We start from the raw sequence: 13,057 nt of genomic DNA on the forward strand, positions 1-13,057 counted from the left end.
AAGACTGTCATTAATTGTCAGAAGTAACCGCTAAGTCATATTGGAATTGTTCCGTCAGCAGTAGTAAAAATTCAATTTCTCACACTCTTGCGCAGGATTTCATCTAGTTAATTATCTGAAAAAGATTGTTTAAAAAAGGAGAAGGAAACTAGCGAGAAAATGGGAAAAAACCCCAGAAAACATGGAAAATAATAAATTACGAAAGATTTTTTAAACTAGTATAAGACATATTATTATATAAGCATATGTAAAGGGGAAAATATTTTTATATAGAATGTATATAGATAACATAATAAACGCTATCCATAAACCGGCAGCTACCCGGTAGCTGCCGTGTATTAGCAGCTGCAGCGGAGCTGCCCCTAAAATGTATGTATAGGGCATGCACGCATGCGTGGGAAAGTTGCGGAGTTACAGAGTTGATATTATGCTGTGCTTGTGATTAATAGAAACATGTAATAAACTTGTAAACTGATAACTGGAATTTTTACTTTACACTACCAAAGGAGGAAAATCATACTTATAAATTTATATGGGATATTGAGGATTTTAAAGTCTAAAGAGGATTTGAAATAGCAGAAAGGACCGTACGCTCGGTCTCGCTACACATATAAATATAAAATTTCCAAATTGATTTTAAAAAAACATTGAACAATATATAGTATAATTAGCACCACTGGACTTGTCATCGGAAAAGATACTAATAAAAATACAAACACAAATCTATTTTAGTTTTGTTTCCGCAAGTGCGAGCACTGTATCGAGTTTTCGTAATGCTGATGGTACGTGTTCTTAGCTGACTAATCTCTAGAGTTCATATAAAAATTCTGATGAGATTACAGATATAGATTTAAGGAAGGATACAGTATCACTCTTTTCAACAAAATATTACTTTCTGGAAAGTACAAGCATGAACATGAATTATTTCTGTGATTAAAACAATCATTCTGAATTCTGATTCGTTAAATTTCTTTCAAGAAGGAAACCCCCAGTTTTTGTTTTCAACTTTGTGAAAGGAAAAGGTTATTATGGAACGTATTTTTAGTTTTTACTACTACTTTCTTCTACGTTCAATTTAAGGGTGGGGGCACTAGATTTGATATTCGGTAACTTTATTCGCACAAAATTAAATGGACCAGAAATATTTCCAAAATGTGTTAACCCTTAAACGTTACTATAGTTGAAGTTCCATAATTTTTTGTAATAGCTAAAAGTAAATCATTAGGTTCTTGCTAGACTGAGTGAAAGTATTTCTCTTAAGGTCAGACGACACGTTCCTTTTTTCCAAGAATTTGTCATTGAAGTACTGAGTATTGCTTCTTTAATGAGTTTCCTCACCTTTTCAGGCATTTGATCAAGATACCAGAGGATTTATTTGCTATATAATCCTATTTAAAATAAAAAATTAAAAATCACAGTATAATGATAATTATGATTTATTTGTTATATATTACGAAGAGATAAACCCCCCCCCCCCAAGATATTCGAGCAACGTGTCGTCAGACCTCAAACTACGAAATCATTTAATTATTTAATCCATGGTACTTGATCCCGACTCTGATGCTTCTAGAGGTCCGTGTTTGCTCTGCTCCCGATATGTTTTGTTTCAATGGACTTTTGAGCTTGGTTACTGTTCGTTATCTCCATATTTCATCCAATATTCAATTGTGATGTCTTTTTTTTAAGGCAATGTAACTTGTAAATTAAAATATTACCGGTATTTTTCAGTTTATCACAGTTGTCACACGCTCTACGTATGAACAATTTCTAAAACGAGGTAAGTTATCGACAAACAAGTTGATGAAACAAGAATATCAGCAGTCTCTTTTAAAGTCGTCATTTTGTAAGCTACAATGATCTTGTCAGCAAATAAAATTTATCATTAAGTCAAATGGTGACTGAAGTATTTCATACTTATTGTTAGCCATTATTTAAACTCTGAATTGTCGACGGATTTTTCCGTTATTTCCCGATCATGACAAGGAGCACACGGCGGGTGTCACCGCTCGGCAGGGGATGCTCACTCCTCCATGGCAGTAATTGATCCCACCTTTGTTGTTTTAGAGGTCCGTGTTTCGTTATCTCCAAATATTTCACTCAATTGGGTGCCAATTAAAAAAGTTACATTTGTTTTATTATATTTTCTATCAACTTAAAATGTTTATTTATAAAGTAGATCAATCTTCAAGGCATATTCAAGTCTTATCAATTTTTATAGAACATCACAATTACAAATAGGGGTTGAAACATCTGGGTTTTTTTTCAGAAACATTCACATTAGCTAATTAGATATAGAGAAGCCAACACCATTTTTGTTTTATTTTTTATTATATTCATTTTCATTATTAGAAATATCAAGTCAATGTGTGTTTAAGAATCTTTAAATAGCAACACAAGTATATGCTTAATCATGTGATCAAGTTTGAGCCAATCAGAGAGCTTTGAATAATAGAAGCATATACCAAAGATTACTGTGAATCTTCTACATCTATTTTTATTCAAATCTTTATATTTGGGGCAGCTAGCAATCACAATATGGCTTCAAGTACATCTTCCAAAAGGATCCTTATGCTCGATATGGCTTCCAATACATCTTCCCAAAGGTTTGTTTACATCATATCTTAAATTTAGTTATACTGTAAACCTACTCGTGTCAAATAAATGACTATGAGAGCTTGTGCTCAGGAACCAACAGCACTGTACATGTATATCCTATGTGTCGGATCTACTTACTAGATACAAGGTCACGGATGGAAATTTATATAAAGCACTAAAAATGACCCACGACACAAACAATCAAAAATTGTCAAATTATCAGGACGCCCTGTACCTTCCTCTGGACATAGAAGAGGTCCAAAAGTCATAAACAACAAAACAGATGAAAACGAAAAAATCTAGCATTATAACCACGCTACTAAACTCTGTTTATTCACAGTTTAACATTTTGATACATGTGAAAGCAAATTAATTTGAAATGAATAAGGACAACCGCGAGGAACGCCCAGCCAGTCTGGTCATTACCACAGGAGACCAGAAAGTTAAATTTGACAATTTTTTATTGTTCGTGTCGTTGGTCATTTTTAGTATATATACGAGGGTTGTTCGGAAAGTTCGTGGACTTCTGTCATATTTTTTTTATTTAACGTCATAAGTTATCCAAATTTGGTAGAAATATTTCAACAATAAATTTAAATAATTTGCATCAATTTTTTCAAAAATATCATGATTTATTTAAAACTTATCTAGAATTAAAAACTACAAAAATCGGATCGCGGCGCAGGTCAAAATTTGTAATTTACAAACAATACACTAAATAATGTCTGTAGTCATCTTCTCTGTAAAATGGAGCAAAAACGAAAAAATCCTAGAGGGTTAAAATAAGAACTGTTACATCAATTCTTATTCCAAATTATGGCTTAATATTTTGCTTCGGTAAAAAGAAATCAATCTGAGAAGATAGGTAGTCCTCATTGAACACGACAAAAACGATGACGTTGTAGAACGTCACGGCGCAGCAGATAACGATGCAGTTTTGTGTTATACTCGGGGAAAATCCTGAATAAACGCTAAAAATGTCGGAAGAATCAGAAAATATGCCACAAGCGGGTAGTGCATGTGTGTAAATGGTAGAGGTGGTATTTGAGTGACAGAGACTCTGTATCGGACGAGGACAATATGTGAAGAAACAGCTTAACTGTAAAATTCTGAACGAAAACTTTTAAAAGTTGGGACGTCATGGAAAGACGCAGGCGCTTCAGAGTTGCTGATCTTGTGAAAGCACAATTAAGCGGTAAACAGCTGGTAAAAGAAATTAAATATTAACAAAGGAAGTTATAAAACGAGAACAATTGTTAGAAAAATAAATGTCAAGTGATTGAAAAAGGTTTTTAATACGTGGGTATTGGACTATACTGTGTGAATGTATAGGGATAGAATTTTTAAGAAACTCTTGACGCTATGTTTTTGACGTTACATTGCTTTTAAGTGTGCGCCGTGGTTACAAAACATGTTGATTTTAAAATAAAGTAAATTAATTTCTATCAAATCAAATGGAATGAAATTTCACAGATCAACAAAACAAATATTTTTACACATGATATTGTGCTTACTTTAAATTTCTTGGAAGTAGTATAACAAAGATTGACATCGTCCACGAACTTTTCGAACAACCCCCGTATATATATATATATATATATATATATATATATATATATATATATATATATATATATATATATATATATATATATATATATATATTAGGGATGTCAATTTTATTCGGACAGCTTAGTCGAATGGTCGGAGGCTTTAGTCGAACGATAGTCGAATATTCGTTGAAATTTAAATTAATTTTTCATGTCATTTTCACTATTTGTCTTTTATAGACTAGTTGTACAATATTTAACCTACGCTATCACCTTTATACAACGAATTCCTGAATCGTAAACATTTACGTAGTACAATAAATACTGTATATCTACATTTATCCAATGCATTTGATTTCAAAATTAATATAATATTTACTACACATTTTATCTAAATGCATTTGTCCTTTCTTTTCATAATGATAGTACATGTACCCGTTAATTGAAGCCATTTATACCTGTCGTGTCAGTGACCTTTGACTGGTAAACAATTAATTACAGCGTGCCTCCGATAAAAACAGAGAGAGAGAGAGCTTGCGATAAATTTTAATTATGAGATTTTGTGCAAATAATCAATGCAATCTTAAAAAGACTTCATGATATTAATATCAGAAAGAAACACCATTTAATTATATACGCTCATAACTGTCCCCCAATTTACATGTATTTACAATTTTGTAACATCAGTTTAATTATTCTTTATGAATAGTTGCATTACGTCAGATCTTATGGAATTGCAGGTTGAAACTTTATAATTTGAATCTACAAAACCAAACAATTCTTGAACGTTTTTACAACAATAAGTGGTAGACAATCCTTGATAATCATGTTTGTGATAGCAACAATTTTCTTTCCGGCTCTGTTTTTTTTTTGTTTTTTGTTTTTTTTTTGTTTTGCATTTTGCATTTTGCGGAGAACTTACTTAAGAAGAGTTTCACTTGAAGACTGTGTTTACTATATGTATGTTTGACGGATTCGGCATATGATACATCATATTTGATGTTCCACTGCAGAATACAAGTTCAGTTTCACATAACCTTGATAACGTACTTTTAACTGTTTTTCCATCCTGAAATCTATTAAAGTATTCCAAAAAACTGTAGATTTTGGAGGCATATTTGCCGAACATAAATCGACGTACAGATAATTTCCTTTGAGCAGTTAAACCATACCTTGAGTTTTACTTTACGAGAACATTGATCTGTATATAAACGAAATGAGCGAATTCAAGTTTATTACCTTGAATTTAAAATTACTTTCAGGTAAAACATTTTTAACGAATAACCGACTAAAGAAATTTTAGTCGATACTCGGTATGATCGAACGATAGTCGAGTACTCTAATATTCGTTGACATCCCTAATATATATATATATATATATATATATATATATATATATATATATATATATATATATATATATATATATATATATATATATATATATATACACATGTATATATATATATATATATATATATATATATATATATATATATATATATATATATATATATATATATATATATACATTGTATATATATATCATTTAGTATTTTAAAAATCATGTATGGGTTTTAAAAAATAAATTACTTAACTATCTATCTGATAACATTTTTCAGTAAACATACAGTTGTATTGTGCCTATCACACTTCTCAGAGGCTGTGTATGTGGCAATGTGCGCCTTAGTGGGGACCCCACAAGAAGTAACCATAAGGAGAGATGTCTCAGACATTATAGACATTGTTAGGCATCAAGCATCAAACAGTCTTGATTACACGATGATGTCCAGTGGAAGTTTTCGAGAAGGATTCAGGATGAAGAGTTCAGATTATGATAGCATGCATTGGCCAAATAATCAGAGAGTAGTCTGGGATTTGTGCCAAGTTCAGTATTACGATATTCAGAGAAACACACTGATTCTTGCTGATACTTCTGAAAGCCCACCAGGATACGCTTTACTTTGGTTACCGATACCAAATAGAGCAGCCAAAAGTTTGTCATCCGTTGTTTTCAGAATGAATAATAGAGTTTATATATCTAGTTCTGCTTACAAGGAAACTTTCTTTTCACCAATGTGGCCTGGTTCTAATGTACACGGACCGTGTCATAGTGGATTTTACGGTGGTTTGATCGAATATGACGAGGCTTACTGTTTGGCATGTGACTTTTGGCCCCCATCTGCCTCCTCATGGATAGCACGATGTCACTCATGGCCCAAATCTCATGTTGTTCGTGACATAGTCAGTCATGGGTGTCACTTTGTTGCAATAGGCCATAAACTTGGAAATCATGAAGATGAAGAATGGAGGATTTCTTTTTCTTTGGCGGAGCAAAAACTTGTCTACTCAATGAACCACTGTCAATTCTTAACGTACGGGATACTTAAACTGTTCATGAATGATGTTTTGAACAGCAACCACGTTAGTTCAGATAAGCTGTTGTGTTCATATTACATGAAGACAGCAGTTTTTTGGGTGCTTCAAAAAAACATAATATTTCATTGGTTTCCTCAAAACCTCTTGGATTGTTTCTGGGTCTGCTTTAAACTCATTCTAAAGTGGGTTTATAAGGGTATCTGTCCAAACTTTTTTATCCCAGAACATAACATGTTTCTGAATAATATCCATGGAGAGGCACAAAAAAAATTATTCATTAGAATGTATGCCTTGTATCAAAAGGGTGTATCATGCCTGTTCGAGAGTCACTCGATCAGGTCATATGTACATGTGATTCTTCAGAATCCAAAACTCTATAAATCTATAGAAGAACCCACTCTGCTGTCTGAAACTGAGTTAGATATACAACTGTTCAAAGAGATTTATACAAACCGTGTAAGTACAGCCGAATCAACCTTGAAAAGCTGCATTAAGTTCCTAAATGCAGTAGAATTCTTGATAGGCACTCCTTTGACACAATATCAACTTGTCAAAATAGAAAAACACACAGCTTGTATTCTTCAGAGCACTTCCTTTGTACTATACAATACGTTCACTGCATTTATATTACACAATGTGCAAGGTAAAGAAGATATTAACAAATTTAAGTACATTATTGACAAAATAGCACATCGAATGCTTCGACTGGCAGCGAAGTTTGGATTTATTTCTGATACGTTGTTTTTGGCAATGTATTACTACAAGACATATAGATACAAGGAAGCTTTAGCTGTACTGCAGATCATAAATGTCAAGACAGCACAACCATTTCTGATGCATCTTCAAAGTGTAAATGAGGAGAAGTATAGAGAGGCTATGGGGGGACTGTCATGGTCCACAAAGGCCAGAGAGGCTGTAATGAGCAATGTCTGTCTTTTCAATGATCTGTGTTATTTCAATGAGTTAATCATAGAACAGCAATCTAGTTTACAGAGTCCCTGGTACTTTTTATTCATACCACCCCTTGTATTGTTACGTATGCTAGAATTCCTATGTTACTCACATATTGACATAAAGAAGGCACAAACAGCCGTATATGATCTACAAGTTCTTGTTCACCATGACCAGGAAGTATTTCTAAAAGGGCTCAAAGACATCTCATGGCAGATTTTGGGAATCTGTCAACATATGACAGGCAATCTACAGGCTGCTCTTTACTCCTATCAACAGTCTCTCCGACAAGTCCGAGTAAACCACTTACAAACTGCTTCAATAATAAGGATTATTATATTAATTTACCAAGTGCTTCACAATTTGAAATATTTTCAGACTCGGCCGAATTTGGCAATGAGTAAATTATAGATATCAGAGAACCACCAGATTTTAAATTCAAGAATAAGAAAACGTCTTGGTGCAATAACTTGTCAAAACAATTTATGGAATTAAAAATCACGTGATACTCTTGTTTTTTCCGAGGGGTAGTTGTGGTGGGTTTAGTTGGTATAATTGCAAATAAGGAGTTGGGAATTCTATACATAAGGGTACATCAACTATATCCACCCTTTGATAAATAGGGATCGTATTGTTTTATCACCATTTTAACGTTTAATTGAGATCACAAGAGTTATCTCCCCTCTGTGTTGTTCATCCTTTACATGACACTTTCTATGCATATATCATCAAAGTGTACCTGTATATTTGTATTTTTGACCATTTACTCGACATACCAAATATATCTATCAAGTTATAGTAGTCCAGACCTAGAGTCTTTTCTACCGAATAGTGCAAATGAAGCACGAGATTTTTTAACGTAAAATATTGAATTTTTTTTATCAGTGCATATATATGATTCTTCTAGATCTATCTGGCAATATAAAGCAATTGGGGTCAACAAAATAATCAAGAAAAATTCTAGGTACATAATATATGGTTTAACAAAAACATAACGTATAAAGGAAACCGTCATTTCTTCCAAACTGGATCAAAAGTTGTTATAAATACGGGTTTAAAACAATAAATGAAATTAAAGAAAATTTAATATGTTCACAAAACTACCTTTGTGAGTACGTGATTGTAAAGAGTGCTCTTAAGAAACATATTCCAAAAATAAACCTGCAGAATAAAGTAAACGCAAGTAATTCACAGCTCTGCTTCAACTTTCAAGGATATTTTGAACAAACTGAGGGTAAAATATCTAAATTCTTCTACAATATCTTGTTACACAAAACATCAAAAAAACAAACAAACAAACAAACAAACAAACAAACAAACAAAAAACAAAAAAAAACTTTAATGGAAATATTTTGGTCAAAGCGATTCTGTATTGACGACTTCCATTTATGGGAAAATATTTACTAGGAACAAGTCAAAGACATATTTGATAAGAATGTGTCAGATTTTAACTCTAAATTGATGCATAACTTACTGACTTGTAACAAGTATGTAAGCAAATGGAAAAAAAGACTTAGATAAAAACTGTTCGATTTGTAATGCAGAAGAAGACATAAAGCATCTTATTTTTGATTGCCGTGTAGTAAAACCTATTAGCAGTAAAATATCATTGCTTTTAAATATAGATGTGTCATTGAAAGTTATTGTCATTGGTTTTCCAGCATATTGTAACAAAAGTACCTTTGTTCTAAACAATATATTGTCTTTCGTTGCCTACAAAATATATAAAAATAAAATGAAATGCAGACTTTTAAATGAGACTGTTACTAATGAGAGTTCAATGTGTTTCTTAAAAATGCACTTACTCAGTTTTATTTCATAACAAAATTAACAAAAAGTATTGCATGTGATTTCAAAATCATCAAAGAGTTGTCTGAAAAATTGTGATATTATCTATTTATCCAAAGGCGGCCTGGCCTTTGGAGTATACAATCGTAGGGGGGAATTGTGGACTCTATGAGTTGTGGCTTGGTGCCCCTACGATTATATCTTGTGAAATTGCTATAGTTTTCTTATATATAACGCTAAATTATATATTTTAGAGAATATTCTTTTAAAAAATGTGCTATTATCTTTACATGTAGTTGTATATTTTTTCTATCGTCCTATGTTATTGAAGTGCATTTTAATACATATTTATTAATTTTGATATGATGTAAAATTCTCAAAATATATGTACATTTAGATGTATCAAATTTCAATTTTTTCTATCTGATCCAGGGAGCTCCTGGCACCCCAGGTGATGATATATTTGTGAGGACCTCTGAGGAGGCATTACCTTTACTTTTTTGCTAATAGATTATTGCAATAAAGAATTGAGAGAGAGAAACACACACACACACACACACATTTGCATAGCAAATTAACGATGTATGTTTTGTACACATATAAATGTGCATTCTATCTAAAATAAAAATGCTTTTCTTTTCGGAAAAAAAATATGATTGTTTCCTCAAAACCTCTTGGATTGTTTCTTGGTCTGCTTTAAACTCATCCTAAAGTGGGTTTATAAGGGTATCTGTCCAAACTTTCTATCCTAGAACATAATATGTTTCTGAATAATATCCATGGAGAGGCACAAAAAAATATTCATTGGAATGTATGACTTGTATCAGAAGGATGTATCATGCCTGTTCGAGAGTCCCTCGATCAGGTCCTATGAACATATGATTCTGAAACCCACTTTGCTGTCTGAAACTGAGTTTGATGTAAATCTCTTGCAAGAAAAATCATACATGTACAAGTGAACCAACCTAGGAAAACTGTATGAAGTTACTACATGCAGAAGAACTTTTGATAAGCACTCCTCTGACTCAGTATCAACTTGTGAAGTTAGAAAACCACCAAGCTTTCATTTTTCAAGCATTGCCTTTGTTTTGCATTTATGTTACACGATTTGGATAAAAAGCAAATGTTAACAAGGTATAGTACATTGTAGACAAAATACGACATCGGATGGTTATGAACTTGCAGCAAAGTTTTCCAATGGTTGTATTTCTGACAAGTTGTTCATTGCAGTGTATTATTACAAGACTTACAGATACATGTACAAGGAAGTCTTAGCTGTTTTAAAGATAATTAACGTCAAGTAGGCACAACCATTACTGATGCATCTTCAAAGTGTAAATAAGTATAGAGAGATTATGGAGGACTGTCATGGTCTATAAAAGCAAGAGAGGCTGTAATGAGCAGTATATTTCTTTTTCATAATCTATTTTATATCACTGAGTTAATGATCGAACAGCAATCTAGTTTTCACAGTTCGTGGTACTTTTTATTCATTCCATCCCTTATACGCATGCTAGAGTTCTTGTCCTACAAACATATTAACACAAAGAAGGCACAAGGGTGAATTAAAAAAAAATGACCACCAAACTGAAATTTTTTGGAAAAATTCAACTACTTCTAACATATTTTTCACTTATATCATCATATTGCACATGCATTCTAGTTTAAAATCCTAAAGTGGCAATAGAATAGACAATTGGAATAAAAAGTTTCAGAATTTTTATTAGTAAAATTTCTTTTGAAAAAAAAAAATATCATTACACCTTAAAAGACTTTCTAAAATACATAATCACAAGAAATTATAGTTTTTTTATGCTTCAAAATGGTAAAAGAGATATAAATGATTAAATCTAGATCTTGATTGAGTATCTTCTCTTGTATGTGTGACAAAAAAATTGACTTTTCGATTGTTATTTTACAATATTTTTTCAATTCTGGTTTGAAAAGTTTTAATATGAAAAAAATATGAAGCAATAAGTCGCCCGCGTGGCGCAGTGGTTAGAGCGTCTGCTCTAGAGTCGCGAAGTAAGGAGTTGATCCTTACGTCGCGGGTTCGAATCCCACTGTGGGACGTGGAGACCGGTCCTTCGGATGAGACCGTATAAACCGAGGTCCCGTGTCGCAGTAGGTGCTGGCACGAAAAAGATCCCTCACTGCTCAATGGCCGTAAGTGCCGAGTATAGGACAAAATTTGCAGCTCTCCACCGGCAAGTGGTGGCGTCTCCATATGAGTGAAAAATTCTCGAGAGGGACGTTAAACAACATACAATCAAACAAAAATGAAGCAATAAAATTCCCAAAATTTCACATTTTTGTCCGTTCAAGCCAATTCCTTTAAAACTAAGCCAAAAAAGAATTTTTATAAACAAGTTCTCTTACAAAAGATACTAGATTTTGAAGTGACCCTATGTTACATTATTGTGTTGCACTCCTGACATCTGATATGTATTTTATTTAACAATTTGTTTTAAAAATAACCCATTCTTACTTTGTAAAATAATTCGTCGTTTTGATATTTTTGATCGTTTACGGCAGGTTTTTCATATTTTGAAGACCTTAACACAAGATTATTTGCAAAGTGTAATATATATATAAATTGTATATAAAACTATATGTGAAATGCTGAAAACTATTCCCTGAATTGACTAGAAAATTTCTGTAATTTGTTGATAGACATAGTGTTTTGAACATCAAATAGTATCAAACTTTTTTTTTCAACTCGTTTTTTAGTAAAGATAGTTAAAAAGCATTGGTAATTATAAAGCAGTTTTGTTGCACTCCTGACTGAGTAAAATTTAAAATTAAAACTGTAGAACACAAAAATTCATAAAGTGTTGGCAACATCAAGTGGTAATGAAATTGTGGAATATTTATAGTCCAATACTTCATAATTAAAACAGATGAAAGTATTTGAAATTCGCATTTTATCTGGAATTATTCTCTATTTATGCCAAAAAACTAGCTTAAATGTATATTTAGAAGATAAAATATTTTTATTGCATATTTTCCTTTAGAGGACAAACACAGTAACCCACCAGAAAAATTCTACTCATCATTTTTTCTTTATTTTTATTCTTACTGGATGATTTATAATTCTAACATATTTGTTGCACTCCTGACCAAAAGCATTGGGACCTTTAAAGTAGAATTGTGAAGTGAAAATTACATAAGAACTTGTTCTGTTGTTTCAGTGAAGTTGAGGAGGAATTACTTGAATTTTATGACAATTTTTAGTGTGTTTATTTTTAACATTAATTTAAAAAATCACAAAAAAGATAAAAACACACCTGAATTGATAAAATTGAAAAAAGAAGGATTTTAATAATAAAACTGTCAATAATTTAGTATTAAATTATACAAAAAGAACATTATTAATTAATGAATACGTCTAAGCATGAATATAAATGTTTTCGTCACACAACTTGAATCTTTAAAAAAAATGTGTTGCACTCCTGACCATAGAAATATAGATCTGAAGCACACACAGATCCGGTAATTGATAAATCTATTTGGTAAAAATGTTCTTTGTGTCTTTCTTTTCCAAAATAAAAATCAGAAAATCATATAATGATAATAGTTTTTTCATGCTTGGGAGCAAAACATCAAATGTTGCACTCCTGACATTATTGGGTATGCACATATACTTGACTCTAATTAATGCTGCTTGTGATTTATGTAACATTTTTAAGTTTTAGAATGTATATCAGTTATTGTTCTACACTTTTAAAATTCTTTTTTGTCTTAATTTTCTTTCAGAATTTTACAATTGATGTTTTTTTGGCAGCACTACATTT

The 13,057-nt window shown here is 31.9% G+C and overlaps 1 protein-coding gene across 1 annotated transcript; it reads left to right on the plus strand.

The window, feature by feature from the left end:
• The first annotated feature begins 5,822 nt into the window (after nucleotides 1-5,822).
• LOC133192902 (uncharacterized) lies at nucleotides 5,823-9,770 on the plus strand. Its single transcript, XM_061328908.1, has 3 exons — nucleotides 5,823-6,569; nucleotides 6,888-7,772; nucleotides 9,696-9,770. Exons 1-3 carry the CDS (start codon nucleotides 5,823-5,825, stop codon nucleotides 9,768-9,770), a joined length of 1,707 nt encoding a protein of 568 aa, XP_061184892.1.
• The last annotated feature ends 3,287 nt before the right edge of the window (nucleotides 9,771-13,057 follow it).

The sequence above is a fragment of the Saccostrea echinata genome, unplaced genomic scaffold (genome assembly GCF_033153115.1).
Source record: "Saccostrea echinata isolate AGI-Se365-2 ecotype Australia unplaced genomic scaffold, CSIRO_AGI_Sech_v1 ptg000025l, whole genome shotgun sequence".
Lineage (NCBI taxonomy): Eukaryota > Metazoa > Mollusca > Bivalvia > Ostreida > Ostreidae > Saccostrea > Saccostrea echinata.

Coding starts and splice junctions, on each gene's coding strand:
- LOC133192902 (XM_061328908.1), top strand. CDS start 5,823: ATGTGCGCCTTAGTGGGGACCCCACAAGAAGTAACCATAAGGAGAGAT. Junction 6,570..6,887: donor ATGTTTTGAACAGCAACCAC/GTTAGTTCAGAT, acceptor GTGATTCTTCAG/AATCCAAAACTCTATAAATC. Junction 7,773..9,695: donor AGTCTCTCCGACAAGTCCGA/GTAAACCACTTA, acceptor TATCTGATCCAG/GGAGCTCCTGGCACCCCAGG.